The 20626-nt window shown below is 45.8% G+C and overlaps 1 protein-coding gene and 1 non-coding gene across 3 annotated transcripts in view; both read left to right on the top strand.

The window, feature by feature from the left end:
* Positions 1-591: 591 nt before the first annotated feature.
* Smarcb1 (SWI/SNF related, matrix associated, actin dependent regulator of chromatin, subfamily b, member 1) overlaps positions 592-20626 on the top strand; it is a 37856-nt gene continuing 17821 nt past the window's right edge. The window contains exons 1-5 of one of the 2 annotated variants that reach the window (XM_048343578.1): positions 592-875; positions 5843-5954; positions 7850-7979; positions 13489-13626; positions 16827-16954. In XM_048343578.1, the coding sequence (XP_048199535.1) occupies positions 783-875; positions 5843-5954; positions 7850-7979; positions 13489-13626; positions 16827-16954 (601 nt within the window). In that variant the 5' untranslated portion in view covers positions 592-782. Of the gene's footprint in view, positions 876-5842; positions 5982-7849; positions 7980-13488; positions 13627-16826; positions 16955-20626 lie in introns of both variants that reach the window. The other variant, XM_048343577.1, reaches the window with a different exon arrangement.
* LOC125349773 lies at positions 18197-18335 on the top strand. Its single transcript, XR_007210585.1, has one exon. It is a non-coding gene; the product is annotated as a small nucleolar RNA SNORA70 (small nucleolar RNA).

The following is a 20626-nucleotide window of genomic DNA, read 5'->3' as shown; positions in this document are numbered from 1 at the left end:
CACCAAGTGAAGAGCTAAGGAAGAAATGGAAAAAGGAGTCCCTCCTCTCCAACACTCATCTGATGCACCAGCTGCACCAAATACTACCTGGTCTTTGCATTTTACTAAATCCCAGAGTCTTTGCCCAAGCTACCCCCCATTAAGTATTATTATTCTGCCCATCCTCACAGCCTCAGATATAGCTATGGACTCGGAACTGAAATTTTTTCCCCCTAGGAGTATTCTTATCTGTTCAACTGCACTGCTCTGAGGGGTGGAGAAAGTGGAATGTCAATTTGGGGTCACAAAACATGCTCTAAGCTCTCAGGCTCCCAAATGTCGTTCTGACCCCCTCCAGGCCTTGAGGCTACACTTCCTTTCTTCAACCTTGGGCAGAAGGCCAGTTCCGGCTGTGAGGCTGAGAAAACCACCGCCGGAGCAGAGGCCTCCGTGGCTATTTCTGTCCGTGAGAAGTTTTCCTGGGCACAAGATTTAGGAAGCAGTTTCTGGCGGAATAGAAACGGGTCGTGGTTCCTTTAAGGGACTCACGGGAACGAGCGGGCCTTTTGTTTGGGCGGCGGCGGCCGCGCGCGCGTTAGCGTCAACATCCGCGCTTGCGCAGTCTGGACGGCCTGGTCGTCGTTTGCGGCGGCAGCTGAAGATCCCGGTGGTGGCGCGAGCTCCGGCCCGGCCCGCCCTTCGCCTCTTGGCCTCGGTTCCCTCACTCCGGCGCGCCTCAGCCCCGCCCCAGCCTTCTGAATCCCTCAGCAGTTCGGCTCCGGCCGCCCGCCTCCGCCGCCACAATGATGATGATGGCACTGAGCAAGACCTTCGGGCAGAAGCCCGTGAAGTTCCAGCTGGAGGACGACGGCGAATTCTACATGATCGGCTCCGAGGTAGCCCGCGGCGCGTTCTCGCCCTCCCGGGCCCGGCCCCGCGGGAGCCCCGGGGCGGGCCTGTGCGCCGGGAGCGCGCGTTCCCATTCATCGCCGGGGCGGCTGCGGCGGGCGGGCGCGTGCTCGGGGCCGGGGGCGTGGCCAGATGGGCGTGGCCGAGCTGGACCCTACCTGAAAGGTCTGGGTTTACGGAGACGCTTTTCCCAGTGATTTGGGATACCAGGGCGAAGGGTGCCTCTGGACTCTCACTGAGTTGGTCTTAGCTCCACCCATATGCAAGGATGGGGTGTTCGGTTAGCCCTTGTGGCGGTGCTTGGGGGTGGAGGTGCACTCCTTCTGCCCTCGAACTTGTAGAGATGGTGGAAATCTCCTGTGCACCCGTTACCCAATGGCTCCATTCAGGGTCCTGAAATCTTGGTTATAAGCCTTCAGCTTAGGAAGGTCTCCTCCTCTTTGTATTCCTTGTTGCTGAGATGGGTAGTAGAAGTAGTGTTTTGAACTTTGTTTATTAGAAGTTATTGAATCTGTTCTGGATGGCTGACTTTTGGAAAACCCTAAAAGCCGGCCCCTTAATGAGGCACTGGTACTGAGTGCATTGAGTTTTTACAGATTTGCTCAAACTAGCTCTTTTCTAGTCTAACAGTAGCCCTCTACTAGTTAATATTTTTAACACACACACACACAAACACACACAAACGATGGGTATGAGCTTGGATGCTGATGGTTCATGCCTGTAATCCTAGCTAGTCAAGAGTCTCAGATCTCACAGTCACAGTTCGAAGACAGTGCGGCTGCAAATTCTGTGAGACTCTTATTTTCAGTTAACCATCAAAAAGCTGAAAATGGAGCTGTGACCCAAATGGTAGAGCACTAACCTTAAGCAAAAAAAGCTCAGGATCAGCGTGTGCGCGCACACACAGACTCTCTCCCTCTCTCTCTCTCCTTCCTCCTCCTCCTCCTCCTCCTCCTCCTCCTCCTCCTCCTCCTCCTCCTCCTCCTCCTCCTCCTCCTCCTCCTCTTCCTCCTCCTCCTTCTTTTCTCTCTCTTGCTCTTTCTCTTTCTCTCTTTATCTCTCTCTGTGGTGGCTGGTGCCTTAATCCTAACTCCTCAGGAAGCAGAGATCCTAGGATCATAATTTGAAGCCAGCCTGAGCAAGAAAGTCCATGAGTCTTCAATTTGCCACCAAAATGTTAGAAGTGGAGTTATGACTCAATTGGTACTATGCCAGCCTTAAGTGAAAAAGCTGAGAGACAGAACCCAGGCTCCGAATCCAAGTCGCACTTCCAACACACACACAAAACTATGGATATAAAATTCAGATATGTCAGCCAATAGAATCAGGTGAAATGAAATGCCAACTCTGTAGGGCTAAAGCCATTTCAGAACGCCAAAGATTACTTCTCCTCTCAACAATACTTATGCTGCAACATTTCATTCAACTATTATTATTTTGGCAGTATTAGATTCAGGTACTCAAGGCCCCCTGCTTGCTTGGCTGGTTCTCTACCACTTGAGCTACACCACAAGCTCTGCTTTTTGCTGGCTATTTTGGAGATGAAGTCTAGTGAACTTGTCCCCCTAGAATGGCGTCAAATCTTCATCCTCCAGATTTCAGTCACCTGAGTAGTTAGGATTACAGGTGTGAGCTGTTGGCACTTGTCTAATTATTTTTAACAATTAAATATAGTGTGATGAATGAAGCCTCCTGTTATGAGACCAACATCGTAACTTAAGAACTTTGTTTTTTTTTTCTTTCCTCTTTCATCAGCTGTCTTTCTGTCTATCTAGTTTTGTGCCAGTACTGGCATTTAATCTCAGAGCCTCATGCTATAACTTAGTTGTTTGTTTTTTGTTTGTTTTTGTCAGCCCCAAGGACTTAACTCAGAGCCTGGGCACTATCCCTGAACCTCTTTGTGCTCAAAAGCTAGTGCCTTACCACTTGAGTCACAGTGCCACTTCTGCTTTTTTTGAGTTGTTTATTGAAGGCAAGGGTCTCACGGAGACTTTTCTGCCCGTGCTGGCTTCAAACCTCAGTCCTCAGATCTCAGCCTCCTGAGTAGCTAAGATTACAGGAGTGAGCCACTAGTGCCCAGCTTAACTTAGCTTTTTTGATCAAGGTTGGAGCCGTATCACTTGAGCTACATCTCCCCTTCTGGCTTTTTGCTGTTTTATTGGAGATAAGAATCTTGCAGTTTCTTGCCCAGGCTGACTTCAAGCCAAAATCCTCAGATCTAAGCTCCCTGAGTAGCTAAGATTACAAGTCTGAGCCACTGGCACCCTGCTATATCAAAACTTTAGTGTTTACTTTAAGCCAAAAGGACAAGATGCAGTAAGTGGATCAGATTGTCACTTAAACGCTGTTGTTGTAATATTGCTGTGCTGAATGCAGTCATTTCCTGTACCTGCAGTCCTTGTTAGGCCAGTAGGCATCTGCTTAAAAGCAGGATGCAAAAGACAGTTGAGTTTCAGAATGTGTACTTGGCTAGTTGTACATTAAAAAAATCTTTACTTGATCTGCTGAGTGAAAAAGTAATCTGTTTGGCCTTGGCTCTGACTGAGTGGTATTTTTTTTTTTTTTTTTTTTTTTTTTTTGGCCAGTCCTGGGCCTTGGACTCAGGGCCTGAGCACTGTCCCTGGCTTCTTCCCGCTCAAGGCTAGCACTCTGCCACTTAAGCCACAGCGCCACTTCTGGCCGTTTTCTGTATATGTGGTGCTGGGGAATCGAACCTAGGGCCTCGTGTATCCGAGGCAGGCACTCTTGCCACTAGGCTATATCCCCAGCCCTGAGTGGTATTTTTTTTTAGAGAAAACTTTCCTTTATTTGGTGGAGTAATTGAGCTCTTGGTCAGGTGGGAAGAACCTCAGGAGGCTTAGTTACTACCCTACTCTGTTTCCATGTCATCCCCCCTCCCCCATTGTTTTTTTTTTTTTTTTTTTCTGTTTAGTGCTAGAATTCAGCCTAGGGCCTTGCATATGCTGGGCACATGCTCTACCCCTGAGACATCCCAGTTTGTTTCATTTTCCCCACGTGTGAAGTGAGATGCTTAGCCTCTAGGGTACCATAAGATCTTCCCCCAAACACATTTTAGGTTTTAGAAAGTGAACTACAGTCTTTTCTTTCAGCCCTTTCGCTTTTGACCCTCCTATTGAATCATAATAACCATCCCCAGACTTAAGTGCAGAAGTTTAGGGAAGGGCTCGACATCTTTGCATTATTTCTATCCAGTGGTTCCTGTGGCAATATTGGATGTGGATAGATGGCCCTTGGCCTCCTTCCCCTTGGAAAACAGACACTGTGTTCAGACAGGTGAGCCCACTTTAGCAACAGACAGTATAGCATCCGTGAAGCTGCCTTGGGAGGGCATATGCTGTTCCTATGAGTATACATCACTGTTCTCCTACCATCTGCAAGCCAGAGTCAGAGGTGAGAGTACCTAAGAAATGCCCAAGTCCAGCATCTTCATGTTACATTCAGGAAACCTAGAGGGGAGAGGGGAAAGGCTGGTTCAGGAAAAGCCAGGTAGATAAGCCTCAGTGTCTTCAGTTCAGAAGTGTCCCTGGGAAGAGTCAAGGTAGTCATGGAGATCAGGAATGTCAATTTCTTTAAAAACAAAACCAAACCTATCTAGGTGCTAGGTGGCTTACATCTGTAATCTTAGCTACTCACAAGGCTGAGATCTGAGGATCTCTATTTAAAGCCAGCCAGGGCAAGAAAGTCTGTGAGACTCATCCCCAATTAACTAGCAAAAAGCTAATAAATAAATAAATAAATAATTTTAAAAAGTAAAGATGTGGTTCAAGTGGCACAGTACTAGCTTTGAGCAAAAAAAAAACCCCAAAACCTCATGGACAGTGCCCAGGCCTTATTCCAGCCCCAGTACTGGCACAATCAATCAATCAATGACAAGAAAACTAAAGAAAATTACTTTTACATTGGATGTTAATGACGCACAAAGACACATAGCAGTGAGGGATTTTGGCAGTCTGTATGGCAGATGATTCTTCTCTCCTGGTATTCAGCAGCTGTGGTTGTTGATCATGGAAATTGCTCCTCAATGAAAAATGGAGAAACACACTTGTATGTAACCAATATGTTGTGCTATGTACAATAGAAAAAAAAAACAAAACAGAACTGATCCTTTGAATGGTGAAGTTTAGAGTTGCTGAACATTTGACCCAGAAAAAGGAAGTGATTCCAGGTCACAGATAGAGCCAGCACCTGGCACCCCATCTGCTGGCTGTCCCCCACAGTGTGACTCTGAAGTGTTCAGTTCTGAAAAGTCAATGAAATCATGGGGTATCTTTATAAAAAGCTTAGTACTAACTTCATTTTCATGAAGAAAATTAGTCATACTCTTAGTATTTGGTTCAAATCAACTGAAACTATTGTTTGGGAAGTAATGATTTGTAAGGCAGTCTGCTGATTGCCAATAAGTGCTTTTTAGACTCTTTGGAAAATTCCTTTGGTATCCCCAGTTTGAGTTTTGTTACTAAACAAAGCAACATGGGACATGGGGGGAATTATCTTCCATCTGTCTAAAATTAGAAGACCTTTTTGGTGTTTATTACATCGTAAAAATATCAAAGTCTGCTTCTTAAGATAAAAGAAGGTCAAAGAAGCCTCGCATTTCTGGAAAGTGCCAAAGATCCTTAATCCAAAAATCAAAATCATCATGAGCTTCTTGCTCAGCTCTGGGGCATCTTGCTAAGCTCTTCAGACATCTGGCCAGGCCTTTTGGAACTTGATTCTTTTGTCAGGGTGCACAGATGCAGTCCAGATGTGCACTGTTGTTGAACCCTTGATGTCAGCAAGAATGTGTTTTATTGCTGCTGAAAGCCTGGCGCCAGGGGGCCACCCGAAGGCCTGTTTATCAGACACTGATCCAGCAGATCTTCTGCTCACCAGGACCCTCCCCTTGCACGTGCAGATGTGACTCTCATAATGAGCCTTCTTGCTTTACTCATAGGTGGGAAACTACCTCCGTATGTTCCGAGGTTCTCTGTACAAGAGATACCCTTCTCTGTGGAGGCGACTAGCCACTGTGGAAGAGAGGAAGAAAATAGTTGCATCGTCACATGGTAAAAAAACAAAACCTAACACTAAGGGTGCGTCTTCACGAGGGTTTGTAAACCTGTTTCAAAACCACTCGCTTCTGTCATGAAGATAAAACGTTTTCACTCCAGTGTCTTCACTGCAGCCTTGGCCTTAGTTGGGCAGGGAGCATCCCGGGGGCAGGGCCGCCCTGCCAGTGCACGCGAGGCTCAGGTGAGAGTGTGGCTCAGGGAGCCATCAGTGGTCCCCTGCCCGATACTCCTGGTGGGGCCAGTAGGTATGTGAGGAGGGGTCAGGGCTGGGGCTAGCAGGTGCCGTGAAGACATGTTGGTCTCAAAACGTTTTAGGAATGCTGTGATGCTCTGCCATCTGCTGTGGGTGTGTCACCATAGTCATTCTCCATGCAGCCCTTGGGGTGGGTGGTGGCCCCAGCCCCCACCACTCCCCTCTGGGACTTTCACTGCTTGTCTCCCAGAGCCCATCCATCCATAGAACTTCATCCTGGCATCCAGTGTGCTAAGCTCCTGTGCATGTCCCGCCCAACATGGCCTGCCATGTGCCTGGGGCTTGCTAGGTAAGCTGTCTAACACGAGTGAAGCTAGCGTGCTTTGGGCCATGGCAGCTCTGTGCAGAGCAAAGATGCTCTTTCAGACATTCTGGAGGATCCACCAGGACATTTGAGTTTAGATGCGTGCCATTTGGCAAGTGGCAAAACTGCTTCCCACTTGGCAATGGTGTCTCGGAGAAAGCTGCCCTGGGCCTGCGTGGGTGGGTGTGTGCATGTATATGTGTAGTGCTTTGTAGTCTGTCCTGTTGGGTTGTGTCTGTAGGTGCTACTGTGGTTTTGTCCACCGTGGGCAAAGTAGGGTTCTTTTAATGCAGGAGCCAGAGCTGTTTTTTAATCTATCTCTACTACATTTCCATTCAGTGGCCTACAACAGTGTCCTTTGTGCTCTCCCTCACCTCCCATAGAGCATCAGTCACTAGTGCAGTGGCTCCCTAGCTTTGCTTGCCCCCTACGCAAGTCCCTGTGGAGTCTTGGTGGTGCTGCCTTATGCTGAATGATTCCTCTGGGGAGGAAAAAAAGACAGGCTTGGCCTGTAGACAAGTCACAGCTCTTGATCAAGGTTTCCTAGAAGTGCTAGGAGTTGGGTTGCTTGGAATCTGTCCTGCTTTCCAGACAACATCTCCAGACTGGCTTGGGGACAGAAAGTTCTGTTTGCTGTGAAGCTCTCTAGGCTCTTGTTTTAAAAGAAAAGCATTCTTCATCTTTCATTCCATTTCCCATTCCATTTCCCCACCTCCTCTTTGTGTTGTGTTTGTGTTGTGGTGATATCAGACCTCTTCCCACTGGGGTGTTATTCTGGAGCCTTCCTGACTTCTGGTGCTGCAGCTGTGGTTAGCACTTCATCTGCTCCCCTGAGCCAGAGCTTACAGGCCAATTAGACCACATCAATCCAAAGGGATAAATGTTACCTGGTACAGATAGAGCCCTTGATCAAGATTGCCTTAATTTTGGGGGGGCCTGGCACTAGTGATCCACACAATACTAGCTACTCGAGATCTGAGGATTGTAGTTCAAAACCAGCCCAGACAGGAAAGGTTGTGAGATCTCCAATTAACCAGCAAAAAGTTGGAAGTGGAGATGTAGCTCAAGGGCAAGAGTGCTAGCTTTGAGAGAAGCTCTGGCACAGTACCCAGGCCCTAAGTTCAAGCTCCAGTACTGGCATACAAACAAACAAACAAACCCAACCTAGATTGCCCTTTTGGAAGAGGCCAGCATTCAGTGCAGTAAGTTTGACACCTTGCCTTTCTCACCTGCATGTGAGGACTTCAGTGTGCTGTATCCAATTGGTTGGCTGCTACTTGCTCCTGTCCTCAGCAGGGTGACCTGACCGCAGCAGTCTCTCTCTGCTTACAGATCATGGGTATACCACCCTCGCCACCAGCGTGACTCTATTGAAAGCCTCAGAAGTGGAAGAGATTCTGGATGGCAATGATGAGAAGTATAAGGCTGTATCCATCAGTACAGAGCCCCCTACCTACCTCAGGTAATGAATTCCTGGACCTGGGGTTCTTTGGGGACACTCATGGGGATTTTTCTCATATTCAAAAACCGGTTGAGGTGAAGTTGAACTGAAATACCTTCCAACACTTTACTCACTGTGCTTAACAATTGTTTAGCCATGTTTCTAAGTTCCTTCTGTATCTTTGGAATCCCTAAGAAACAAACAGAGGCCAAGTGTTGAATTGGATCTGGAGAACAGTTAGGAATGCTTTGAAAGTGTCCTTTGTCAGAAAAATGAGTGACCTCAGATAAACTGGAAAAAGAAATAAGCAGTAGATTTAAATATAGAAAAAAACCTCATACCTTTAAAAGAGTACTTATAGCATCAAAAAGGCAAATCAATAGAAATTTGCTGTGTTGTAATCTGGAATCTAGTCATCCAGATGTGTGTGTGCACGTGTCGGTGCATGTGCACACATGCATGTGCATGCTAGTACTGGGGCTTGAATTTAAGGCCTTGGTCCTGCCCCTTAGCCTTTTCACTGTAGGCTGGCAATGTAAAGGTCTCATCTTAGTCCATTTAAGTGTCTGCATCTTCCAACACCAGACCTTTCCTTAAAAGTAGACACTCGGGGCTGGGAATATGGCCTAGTGGCAAGAGTGCTTGCCTCGTATACATGAGGCTCTGGGTTCGATTCCTCAGCACCACATATACAGATAATGGCCAGAAGTGGCGCTGTGGCTCAAGTGGCAGAGTGCTAGCCTTGAGCAAAAAAGAAGCCAGGGACAGTGCTCAGGCCTTGAGTCCACATCCTAGGACTGGCCAAAAAAAAAAAAGTAGACACTCAATAGCTCCATATTCTCTTTTGTTATTATTCAGAACCCTTCAAAGAACATCTCTGTAAATATCATGGTTTTTACTTACTTTGTGTTTGTACTGTTATACATTCAGATTTATTAAAAAAAAAACAAACTTGGATTTTTTTTTTCTCATTCATGGAGTTTGAACTCAGGACCTAAGTGCTGTCTCTGAGCTTTTTCACTCAAGGCTAGCTCTCTACCACTTTGAGCCACAGCACCACCTCTAGTTTTCTGGTTGTTAATTGGAGATAAGAATCTTACAGACTTTCCTGCTTGGGCTGGCTTTGAAGCATGATTCTCAGGTCTCAGCCTTCTGAATAGCTAGGATTAAAGGCATGAGCCACTGGTACCCAGCAAAAAAAACTTGGATATTTCACCAGATTTTTTTCATTCCCTTTGTTTTAAGTGGAGCTGGGAATCGAACCCAGGGCTTTATGAGCACATGCTGCTTTTTCCCAATGTGTAAATAAATAGATGATCCACACCTAGAAATACATTACAGGAATAATATTTTTTAGGCATAATCTTACTTTATTTTGTTTTGCTTTTGGGATACTGAAGGTTGAGCTCAGGGTTTCATGTTATTATGTTATTATGTTATTATGGTATATCACTAAGCTACACCCCAGTTCCTTGTATAATTTTAAAAATTCATACAGGAACTGGTGGCTTATACCTGTCTGTAATCCCAGCTACTCAGGAGGCTGAGACCTGAGGATTGCAATTTGAAGACAGCTGAGGCAGGGAAGCCTTTGGGACTCTTATCTCCAGTTAACTACCCAAAAAGTGGAGTTGTGGCTCCAGTGGTAGAGCACAAAAGCCCAGAGATGGGAGAAAAAAAAAAAAATCAAAGTTAAAGGAAGAAAACCAAAAATCTAGCCACATAAGGAATCAAGGATGCTATAGTAAAACTGGCACACTTGCCTGCTAGAGATGACTCTATATGTGGAAATGATCTTTTTGTAAAGTATTCAAATACCAACATTTGCTGACCTATTTCACCTTTGGAATTTTTCCCAAAGAAATAATTTGAAAACACAAAATAAGTAAAACCATTATATATACACAGATGTTCTTTACAGGGTTGTAAATAATACTGAAAGAGAATATGGAACCGTTGAGTGTCTACTTTTAAGGAAAAGTCAGGTGTTAGAAGATGCAGACCTAAGATGTGACTGTTACATGTCAACATCAGGTAGACTGCAGCAATCTGAGACACAGCTCATGTGAATGAGTCATGCAGAATACAAGACATGCCTATCTACCTTACACTTTGAGCCCTCAAGGAAAAACACATTTCTAAAACCAAGCTTGGAACCTGTTACTTGTGATCCTAAGCTACTCAGGAGGTGGAGATCTGAGATTGTGATTCCAAGCCAGCTGGGGCTTATCTCTAATTAAACAGCAAAAAGCTGAGATATGGCTCAAGTGATAAGAATGCCAGACTTGCAAAAAAGCCAGGCAAGAGTTTGAGGCCTGAGTTCAGACCCCAGGACTGCATAAATAAATCAATAAATAAAACCAGGCATTGGTTACATTTCTGTAATCCCAGCACTTGGCAGTTTGTGGATAGTGTGGGATAAATAATGAGACCTTGTGTCAAAAAACAGAAAAAAATACATTCCCACAAACATAAGCTAGGGAACGCTAAGAGGTGAGGATTATTATTGTCCAGAGCGATGTTTCTCAGGTTTTCTCTCTACTTTGCTGTCAGATTGTTTTCCTAATTCCTCATCAGGCAAGGTGGCATGCTTCCAGCCTAGCCAGTGTTGTAGACGTGTGCTCGGCAGATTGTTATTCTCCCAAAGGATGTGGTGAGAACATGAAAATGGCTAGACTTGCCCAGGAAGTCCCAGAAGGAAATGGTGTACATATGGACAGCACTTTTAAGTTTGCATATGTCAGCTGAGAGCCTTTTATGGGATAGTAAACAATTTTTTAATGATCATGTCATATGAAGACCAGCTGAGAGAGTACCGTCTTGTTACCCTAGAGGTCAGGACAACAGGGTTTGGAGTGGCAGAGGTTCGAGGGGAGCATCTATGGCTGGCTCAGTCAGTGGGCCTGGCAGCCTCCTCACCCAATCAGTGGATCATTTGAACACGGGCTGGATATGCTTTTTTTGATTCTTGGGAAGATCTTGTAGTGTGAGCTAGATTTGATTTTGTGACTTAGATGTTTGTGTTCTGTATATGTCTCAGGTATTTATATTTACTGTCTGTGACCTGTGACAACTAGCATGGTCTTCTTGAGCTGGCTACCAGATGAGGGGCTGGAAATAGAAATGATAGCGATAGGGTTGGATTGAGGGTAGGAGGTAGGGGCTCAGCTCAGGAGCTAGGAAGATACCTATCTAGAAAAATAAAAGTGATCAAGATATGCAGCCTGGCTACACTGGAATTTTTCACGGAAGAGCCAGAAATAAAATCCATATTCCTGGTCCCTCCGTTAGAGATGGGAATGGGATTGGGGCTCAGGAATTTGCTACTTAATTTATTATTTTGGTGTCAGTATTGGGGCTTGAACTCAAGGCTTGGGTGCTGTCTCTTAGCTTTTTTGCTCAAGGCTGATGCTCTACCACTTGAGCTGTAGCTCCATTCCTGAATATTGTTTCCTGGTTAATTAGAGATAAGCATCTCATGTACTTCACTGCTCTGCTGACTTTGAACCAAGAAATTATCGGTATGGGCCACTGGTGCCTTTACTTTGCTTTGAAAGCTGGGGCACTTGTACCTACAATGTTTAGGTCTGGAACTACCACCTGAATATGGGTAAGGATAGAGAGGGACTTGTGGCACCCAGTTTGGCCAGGACTATGGCAAGTCTTCTGTACTGCTGTGTTGCTCTGATCTTCTGTTGGCCTTCATCTTGCACTTGAGTTCTGAAACATAAGGGGAAGGTAGGACTAATTTTCACAGGACCTTAAAAGCTGGAACAGCATGACCAGGGGCACTCCTTTCTTAGCCCATCTCCCCCCATAAAAAGGGGTAAAGGGCCCAGGGCCCAGGGCCCAGAAAGCCTTTGGACACCACCTCTCCCTCCCCCACTCACGGAAAGGAGTAAGGCCTGCCTTCCCAAGTCCCTTTGTAAAGGGTACTGTCAAAACAATTGTCGTCATCACTTGTTCTAACCATACAGACAGTTATTGTAGGAGCTGTTTGTGCAGACAGTGGGGAGTCTGTGTGTGTGTGTGTGTGTGTGTGTGTGTGTGTGTGTGTGTGTGTTTACCAGGACTAGGGCTTGAACTCAGGGCCTGGGCACACTGTTCCTTAGCTTTTTCACTCATGGCAAGTTCTCTACCACTTGAACCATGGCTCTGCTTCCATCTTATCGCTGGTCAATTGGAGATGAGTCTCCCAGACTTCTTACCCAGGCTAGCTTTGAATCATGCTCCTCAGATCTCATCCTCCTGAGTAACTAGGATTACAAGTGTGAGCCAGTGCCTGGCTTGTGGTGGGGATTTAAAGATGTGCTAGGTGCTAGGGCTCATGCTATATAAATTTACCTACTCAGGAGACTGAGATCTGAAAGTCAAGGTTCAAAACCATCAGAGGCAAACAAAGTCTAGACTCTTTTCTCTAATTAGGAGCAAAAAGCCAGAAGCAGAGGTGTGGCTTATGTGTTACAACATCAACTTTGAGCAAAAAAGCTAAGGGAGAGCATGAGGCCTAGAATTCAAACCCCGTAGTGAGCACAAAAGATAAATAAAAATAAAGATGAGCAATACACAATTACCTCTCTCTTAGTAGCTTACAGTTAAAGCAAAATAACAAAGCACTTGGGAACCTGAGTGGTCTCATCTGTCTAACTCAGCAGTCAAGCCTCAGTGTAAAGTAGCTTTGAGAAAAGCAGCCTGAAATTTGGGGGAAAGATCAGGCTCTTTATGGGACATGGGTTATTTAAATTACTTGGGGTGACATTTTCTGGAAGGTATTTACCAGCCCATTTTCTTACCTCTGTACCTCTGGGTGGTCAGATGCCAGAAACCTTGCCTAGTCCTTCTTAGGATGGTTGACACACTTAAAAATCACAGTCTTTTGGGTGTTGTGGTTCATACTTGTTGTCCCAGCTACTTTGGATGCTGAGATGGGAAAATCACTTGAGTTCTTGAGTTCGGGGCCAGCCAGGGCAACATAATGAGACCCTGTCTCAAACAAAAATCTTCAGTCTAATCACATCTCTTTTTTTTTTAGAAGCTCCCAGCCACCTGCTGGATAAAGTCAGATTTTCACAGAGCCTGGGAGACTCTGTGATCTCGGTCTTCACCACTCCTTGGAGTGCTCATGGCACTCTTCTCCCTACTATTCCTGTGCCTTGCCTATATACCTAGTGAACCTGACTCTGTATAAGGCTCCTTGCTAGTTTCCACACCTCTAGGAAGCCTCTGTTGTGTCCCTTCCTTTCATTAAGGATGCACTTCTATGTGAGCCATGCCTAGCAGTGTACCATGGTTACAGATTAGTGGCCAACTCATGGTCTGGGGCTTCCCTGGCACGCTCTTCACCCTTCCCATTGCCCACGTACTAGGTGCTGTGAGGCATGGGGAACAGAGCTCTGCAGACTTAGGCATGCACAGATATCTTCCACAGGAGGTTGGAGCTCAGCAGGGTTGCAGTGCAGACATCCACAAAGCTTGCTGGATGGAATTGAATTCCTTAATCTGATGGGGTATGTTTCCGATTTCTCCCCAGGGAACAGAAAGCCAAAAGGAACAGCCAGTGGGTGCCTACCCTGCCTAACAGCTCCCACCATCTGGATGCTGTGCCGTGTTCCACCACCATCAACAGGAACCGGATGGGCCGGGACAAGAAGAGAACCTTCCCCCTGTGGTGAGTGAGCGTTGCCCCACTTGGCTTCTGTGTAGATTCTGACTCCATTCCGCCTCGGTTCTGCCTTTTGTTCCCTTCCCAAAGGAACACTCAGGATAGCCTTGCACTGCTCTGTCTGTTACATTGATGGCTCTGCCTGCTTTGGTTTCTCACATTCTCCTCACTTCTCTGGTACCCCAGTGAAGTTCCTGGGGACCCAGTCCTGGGAGGCCTTTTCTCAACCCTCTATTGCCTCAGCCATAGCCAATCTGGGATGTTTCAAGTCCTTTATAGGACTTCTCCTGGGTCACTTCTTAGTGGCTAATACAAGTCACTACAAACTGGTGGAGTGGTGGGAATTTAAAAGATGAGTAGCACACCATTACTGCCTCTTACAGAAGCACAGATTTATTCTTTCACAGCTGTGGGTGCTGAGAGTCTGAAAGCTGCTTAACTGATCCCGAATATAGGTGTGGACAGAGCTCTATTCCTCTCAAAGCCCCAGAGGAAAAGCTTGGTCCTGACCTCTTACAGTCATGGTGGCTTCCTCACTCATTGGCTTGTGGCCACATCTCTCCAGATACTGCCTCTCTGAGACATGGCTACTACTATGTATATGAAGGCTCCCTGTGTCTCTTTCTTTGGAAGACACTGATAATTCAGGGCCAGCTGTGTAAGCTCTTCCAGGATCATTCACTTAGTCACATCTGCACAGTGTGCTTTTTGAGCCACATGAGGAAATGGTCACATTTTGGGAATGAGGACATTGTTGTCTTTCAGGCCACATTTTTCAAGCTCTTATCCTACATTTTTCTTTGAGACCCACACTTTCCCCAAAGACACACACACCCCCTTCCCCAAACTTCAGCTGTGTACCACCTGCAGATTTCTCTTATCTCCAGCCTTTGTATCCATCCCTCCTCTTACCCAGGCCTAAAACCTGGAACTCTTTTCAACTCCTTCCTTTTCCCTTGTACTATGACTAGTCCCAGCAGATCCCTACTTGCCCCGCCCTCCAAGTCTCTGGAATTAGGGCCATTAGGTCAGTGGTGGTCAGGTCTCACTGAATGTTTGCAGCCAATCTGGGCCCCTTTGCTTAGGCAGACCTTGTCATTTCTCTAAGAGTGTTCTAGACTTCCTGGAGCTGAGGCTGGGGCTCTCTTGGGGCTTCTTCACCGAACACTTTTAATGAATATCACGTCCTTGCTGCTGGCTCGCCCAAAGGTCTGCCTTCCCTCTGCTTAAATTCACTTCAAGGATCATTTGCAAAGCTCACTCCCCATTTCCCTCTCCCTCCCTCCACCTTTCCCTTCTCCCCTCTCTTCCTCTTTCCTTCTGTCTCCTTTCTCACTCCATCCCTTTTTCTCCTTTTCCCCCTCCCTCTCTTTTCCCTCCATCCTTCTTCCCTTGCTTGTTTGTCTCTCTTCTCCCTTCCTCTCTTTTCCTCTCATCTATTTGAGTGTCACTATCACCTCCTCCCTTAGAGTGGCCACTTCAGTCTCTAGCATTCCTTCTGCTTTCCCATCTTTGAGTCCCAGAACACTCCAGTGCACCTCTCACTTGCCAGTCATCTTTTCCATGCTCTCTGAGGGGAGTTCTCAGCCTTCTCCACATTCCACAGATGCCCTTGCTTCCCCCCTCCCCCCCCCCCAACTTCCCCTCACAGACCCAGCCTGCCTATCCCATCTCTTTGCTCTTAGTCCTCGTTTCCTCAGAATCATGGGGTTGCCTCAGAGAAGAGTCATTCTAGCCTGAGATGAAGAACTATTGACTCTTGGATATATCTACTACCTTTTTGGAGGCTTCAGGACCCCAGGGTGATCTGCTTTCTGCCTCCAGGGGTTGTTGCTTCTCCATAGTTCCATTCTGCATCTCAGCCCATTTGTTTTTTGTTTTTTTTGTTTTTTTGCCAGTCCTGGGGGCTTGGGACTCAGGGCCTGAGCACTGTCCCTCTTTCTTTTGCTCTCCTTTTGCACTCTATTTCTTGAGACACAATGCCATTTTCGGTTTTTTCTGTGTATGTGATGCTGAGAATCGAACCCAGGACTTCATGCATGCTAAGCAAACACTGTACTGCTAAGCCACATTCCCAGCCCTGCATCTCAGCCTTTTTGCTTGAGTATTTCTCTTCTGGAAGTGCTCTTCTTGCCCACAGCTTCCTGAGAAAATCCTTCTTTGGGCTTTAAATGTCTCATTGGAGCCTAAGTTTTCTTCCACTGTCCAATTCAGCAGTTTTCTGACCCTTCTTCTTGTGCCCCTGAAACTGGAAGTCTTGCTCTGTTGCACCATTTGCTGCAGATAGGCTGGCACTTGTTATCTGTGCCCTATTTATCTGTATTAGACTGTGGCCTTGGGACTTCTGCTGGCCCTTTCTGTGCTGCCTAACTATTCGGTGATTGGTGTTGCTAAGAAAGGTCCTTACCCAGGCACTGGTACCTCATGTATGTAATCCTAACTTCTCAAGGGGGCTGAGATCTGAGGATCACTGTTCAAAACCAGCCAGGTTAGGAACATTCCTGAGACTCATTTCCAGTTAACCACCAGAAACCCAAAGTGGAGCTATGGCTCAAAGTGGTAGAGTACTGGCCTTGAGCACCCAGGTCCTGAGTTCAAAATCCATGACTGACCAAAAAAAGTATCATTTTAGCTCAGTACCGGTATCTCTCACCAGTACTGAAATCAGGAGGATCACAGGTTAAGACCATCCTGAGCATACATGAGACCTTTTCTTAATCAACATCTGGGCATGGTAGCATATGCTTGTCACCCTAGCTGTGTGGGAGGTGAAGATTGTGGAAGGATTGTGGTTCCAGGACATCTTGGATAAAAAAAGTGTGAGATTTCATCTCAAGAGAAAGCAATTGGGTATGGTGTTGCATGCCCCAAATTTGATGGGAAGCCTAAAATAGGAAGAGCATGGTCCAAAATCATGTACCTAGGCAGGAAGCAAGACTATCTCAAAAAAAAAAAAAAAGAAAGAAAGAAAGAAGAAAAGCAGTGCAAAAAGGGCTGGTGGTATGGCTCAGTGATTGAATGCCAACCTAGAAAACCTAAGTCCTGAGTTTAAAAACAGGTACCCCATTTAGCCCCTCAGAAGAAGTAACCTTTTCTCCTCAGACACATTTACAATGGACCCACAGTGCAGCCAGAAGCTGAAAACTCACATCCTTAGGGTCGTAGGCACAGCACACAGGCTGACAGATGCTACCATTTTATTTCAGCTTTGATGACCATGACCCAGCTGTGATCCATGAGAATGCATCCCAGCCTGAGGTGCTAGTGCCCATCCGACTAGACATGGAAATCGATGGGCAGAAGCTGAGGGATGCCTTCACCTGGAACATGAACGGTATGTGAACAATGGGTATTCACTGGGTCTTGTGGCCACCAGCTGGCCATCAGGCATCCTGGACTTGACATAAAGAACATTATGGCATGTAGACTCTGGGTTCATTCTGGTTCTGCCACTGTTCCCTGTTCCTTTCATGATGGGCATGTGTCTTAGTCCTTCTTCTGTTGCTATAATAGAATACCTGAGACAAAGTAATGAATTTAAAAAAAAAAAAAGAGGTTTATTGTGGCTCATGATTCCAAAGGCTGGAAAGTCCAAGACCAGGTGACAGCATCCATTTAATTGGTGAGGGCTTTCTATTGCTTCAACTACTGTGAGAAACCAAAGGAGGGAGTGAATTTGCCTTATGACAACCTTCTCTTATGATCACCCACAAGAGTAAGAGAATTCATTCACCAAAGCAAAGCATTTTTCTACCCTCAAGGACACTATCCCCATGACTCAATCACCTCTACCAACTCCACCTCCCAACGCTACTTATTAGGGACTAAGCCTCAATATGGATTTTGGCAGCACAAATTACATCTGAGCTGTAGCAGCAGTTGGGCACGGTCGAACATGTGTCATCCCCAGCACACAGGAGGCTGAAGCAGCAGGACTGAAAGTTCAAGGCTAGTCTGGGTTAAACATTGAGACTGTATCTCAAAAAAAAAAAAAAAAAAAGGCAAAGCCAAAAAAACCTGAAGTGCTTTAGGCTCTGTCTTCTATTGGAGAGTCTAGGTGGGTCCAGGCGTCTGACATGGCAAGTCCATGAAGCTCCCTCAACAACAATGACAAGGATGCTGCTTAGACCCTGTCCCCAGGATTCCCTTCCAGCCCCGGCTGCCACCATGTGTTCTCATGAGCTGTATGTGTGCTGTCATTTCTTTGTCTGCTCATCTCTTCTTTGTCAGACATCCTTACTCTTTTAACTCCTAGGCAGATGCCAGCTCTTTTGGGGCGTCTGTGATCTCAGTGTAAATCTCTTAGTGTAAATGTACAAGAAAGGTTAGAAAGTTCTTTTGGATTTTATTTGGATGTTTGGGTTTTGGCTTATTTGTTTGGTGTTGGTACTAGGTCTTCAATTTGAGATATTGTCCTTTAGCTTTTTCACTCAAGGCTGACACTCTTAACATTGAAGCCACAATTCTACTTCCAGCTTTTTTTCTGGTTAATTGAAAATAAGAGTCTCACAGACTTCCCTGCCCAGCCCAGCATCAAACTGTGATTCTCAGATCTCAGCCTCTTGAATAGCTATGGTTATAGGTGGCCCAGCTTAAGAAAGTTCTTTACTCATGATGACTCAGTGTACACTGACTGTGTGCTAACCAGCAGCCTCTTCAGTAGTGTTCACAGCCTGTGCTTGTATGGGTAGCCCAAAGGGACCTTGGAGACAGTTTTCCAGTGAGTATTCATGTCTCTGATCTCTATCTAGGCTCCATACATGTATGCAGGTGCCTTTGGGCAACCCTAGGGCAGAGTGGCTAGGGTATGTATTGGTCAGGTAATCATATCCATCCACACTAAGCTGCAGAATAAGAAGCAAGTGACTGATAGCATGCACAGGGCTAACGTTAAGTTCTCTGGCCACCAGATCTACATCTCAAGCAAGTGGGGCTTTCCCAAGTTCAATGCAGATGAGTTGGACAACTTAGTTGATTAATGGCTCAACCCTGATTTCTGTGGATTCAGATATATCCCTAATCATAGTCTCCTGTTTAAATGGCAAGCCCTGTAACTATTGGAATTTTTTTTCCTTGCAAGACTGGAAATAGAACCCAGGGCCTTATGCATGTTATACAATACATCCCCAACCCTCTATCTGACTTGATGATCATACTTAGATGCAGACAAAAAGAAGTGGGCATTTTTAAGGGGTAGTTCACTTTGCTTTGCTTTTTGGGTTTTTGTTGTTGGTTTTTGTTTCCTTTCTTGTTACTGCAGCTAGGTTGCCTAGGTTGGTCATAAACTTGAAATCTTTCAGCCTCAGCCACTGGAGTGCTGGGATTCTAGTTATGTGCCATCATGCTCACTGAATATCACTTTAAAATGGAAAGAAGTTGAAGGGAGGGCTGGGGATATGGCCTAGTGTCAAGAGTGCTTGCCTCGTATACATAAAGCCCTGGGTTCAATTCCCCAGCAACAGAAGCGCCAGAAGTGGCGCTGTGGCTCAAGTGGCAGAGTGCTAGCCTTGAGCAAAAGGAAGCCAGGGACAGTGCTCAGGCCCTGAGTCCAAGGCCCAGGACTGGCCAAAAAAAAAAAAGTTCAGGGGAAAACTGGGAGAGAGCGAGGGAAGTGGTGACACTATCCAAAAAGAAATAGACTCATTATCTGACTTATGTAACTGAAATTCCCCTGTACATCATCTTTATAATAATAATAAAAAATAAAATACAATAGGACTGGGAATATGGCCTAGTGATAGAGTGCTTGTCTCATGTACATGAAGCCCTGGGTTCAATTCCTCAGCCTCACATATAGAAAAAGCCAGAAGGGGCACTGTGGCTCAAGTGGCAGAGTGCTGGCCTTGAGCAAAAAGAAGCCACGGACGGTGCTCAGGCCCTGAGTTCAAACCCCAGGACTGCTAAAATAAATAAAAATACAGTACAGTGGATAGAAGTTTAAAACTGCCAGAACCTCACTATGAATGATTTCAGTTTTACCTTTTCTAGTCACTTCATACGAGATATTCGCATAATTATAATGCTAGTAATTTGAGAGGTTTTTCTTAATGGTAAGTATCTTCTTTCATAATTGGTGCAGAATTTTCTGTTATGTGAGGTGCCTTACTTTGTTGAAACCCTCCCTGCAGTTGACAGCTACTTGTCAGCCAACATACTTGCCTATGGCATTTTTCTTCCATGGGGGATTTCTTAAGGAGAATGAGTGGTTATTGATGTGTGGCTGCCTTGAGCTTTCCAGAAGGATTAGGCTGCTTTCTTTGGTTATCTCCAGACACCAGGTGTGTCAGGCCCAAGTCCAGGTGCCCCTGTTCAGCTCGAAGAGCCAAGTGCCTGTTCGCCGGGGTTCATGAGAGGTACATGGGTGAAAGAGGACATTGGCAAGATGTGCTGGTATGCTGCACTGAGGGTGGGTGTGGTGGGTCCAATTCACTGGTGACACCTGGTACCGGGAGAAGGAAGCTGTGACTACCAGGCTATCTCTGGAGCTGCACATCACCTGTTATCTTTGTGGATTTGGTCTATGTTATAGCTATTTGGTAATTCATCTCTCCATCTCTCAGTTTTAGCCCTTTGCAATGAGAGACTCTGGTTTGGTTTATTTTATTGCCTTGCTATTGTGGTAGCTGATAACTTGGTTATAAAGATCCGTGTGTATTTTTCAGCACTAAATGTATACAAATTTTAGAGCTGTTATTAATCAGTGTAATAAATTTCAATAAAACATGATTTTGTTGGGCACCCATAACTCATACCTGTGATCCTAGCTACTCTGAAAGCTCAGATAGGAGGATTGTGGTTTGAAGCCAGAGTCTCTTATCTTCAATTAATAACCAGATAAACTGGAAGTGGAGCTATGGTTCAAGTGGTAGAGCAATAGCCTTGAGCAAGAAAAGCTCAGGGATAGTGCCCAGTCTCCTAATTCAAGCCCTAGGGCCAGCACAAAAAAATAAAGAAATAAGTATATACATGCATAGGAAACCCTGAACTATTCCATACCAACATATCA

This window comes from Perognathus longimembris, chromosome 3 (genome assembly GCF_023159225.1).
Source record: "Perognathus longimembris pacificus isolate PPM17 chromosome 3, ASM2315922v1, whole genome shotgun sequence".
NCBI lineage: Eukaryota > Metazoa > Chordata > Mammalia > Rodentia > Heteromyidae > Perognathus > Perognathus longimembris.
Note: the sequence above shows the minus strand (reverse complement) of the source record. Positions and strands in the feature narration are given on the sequence as shown.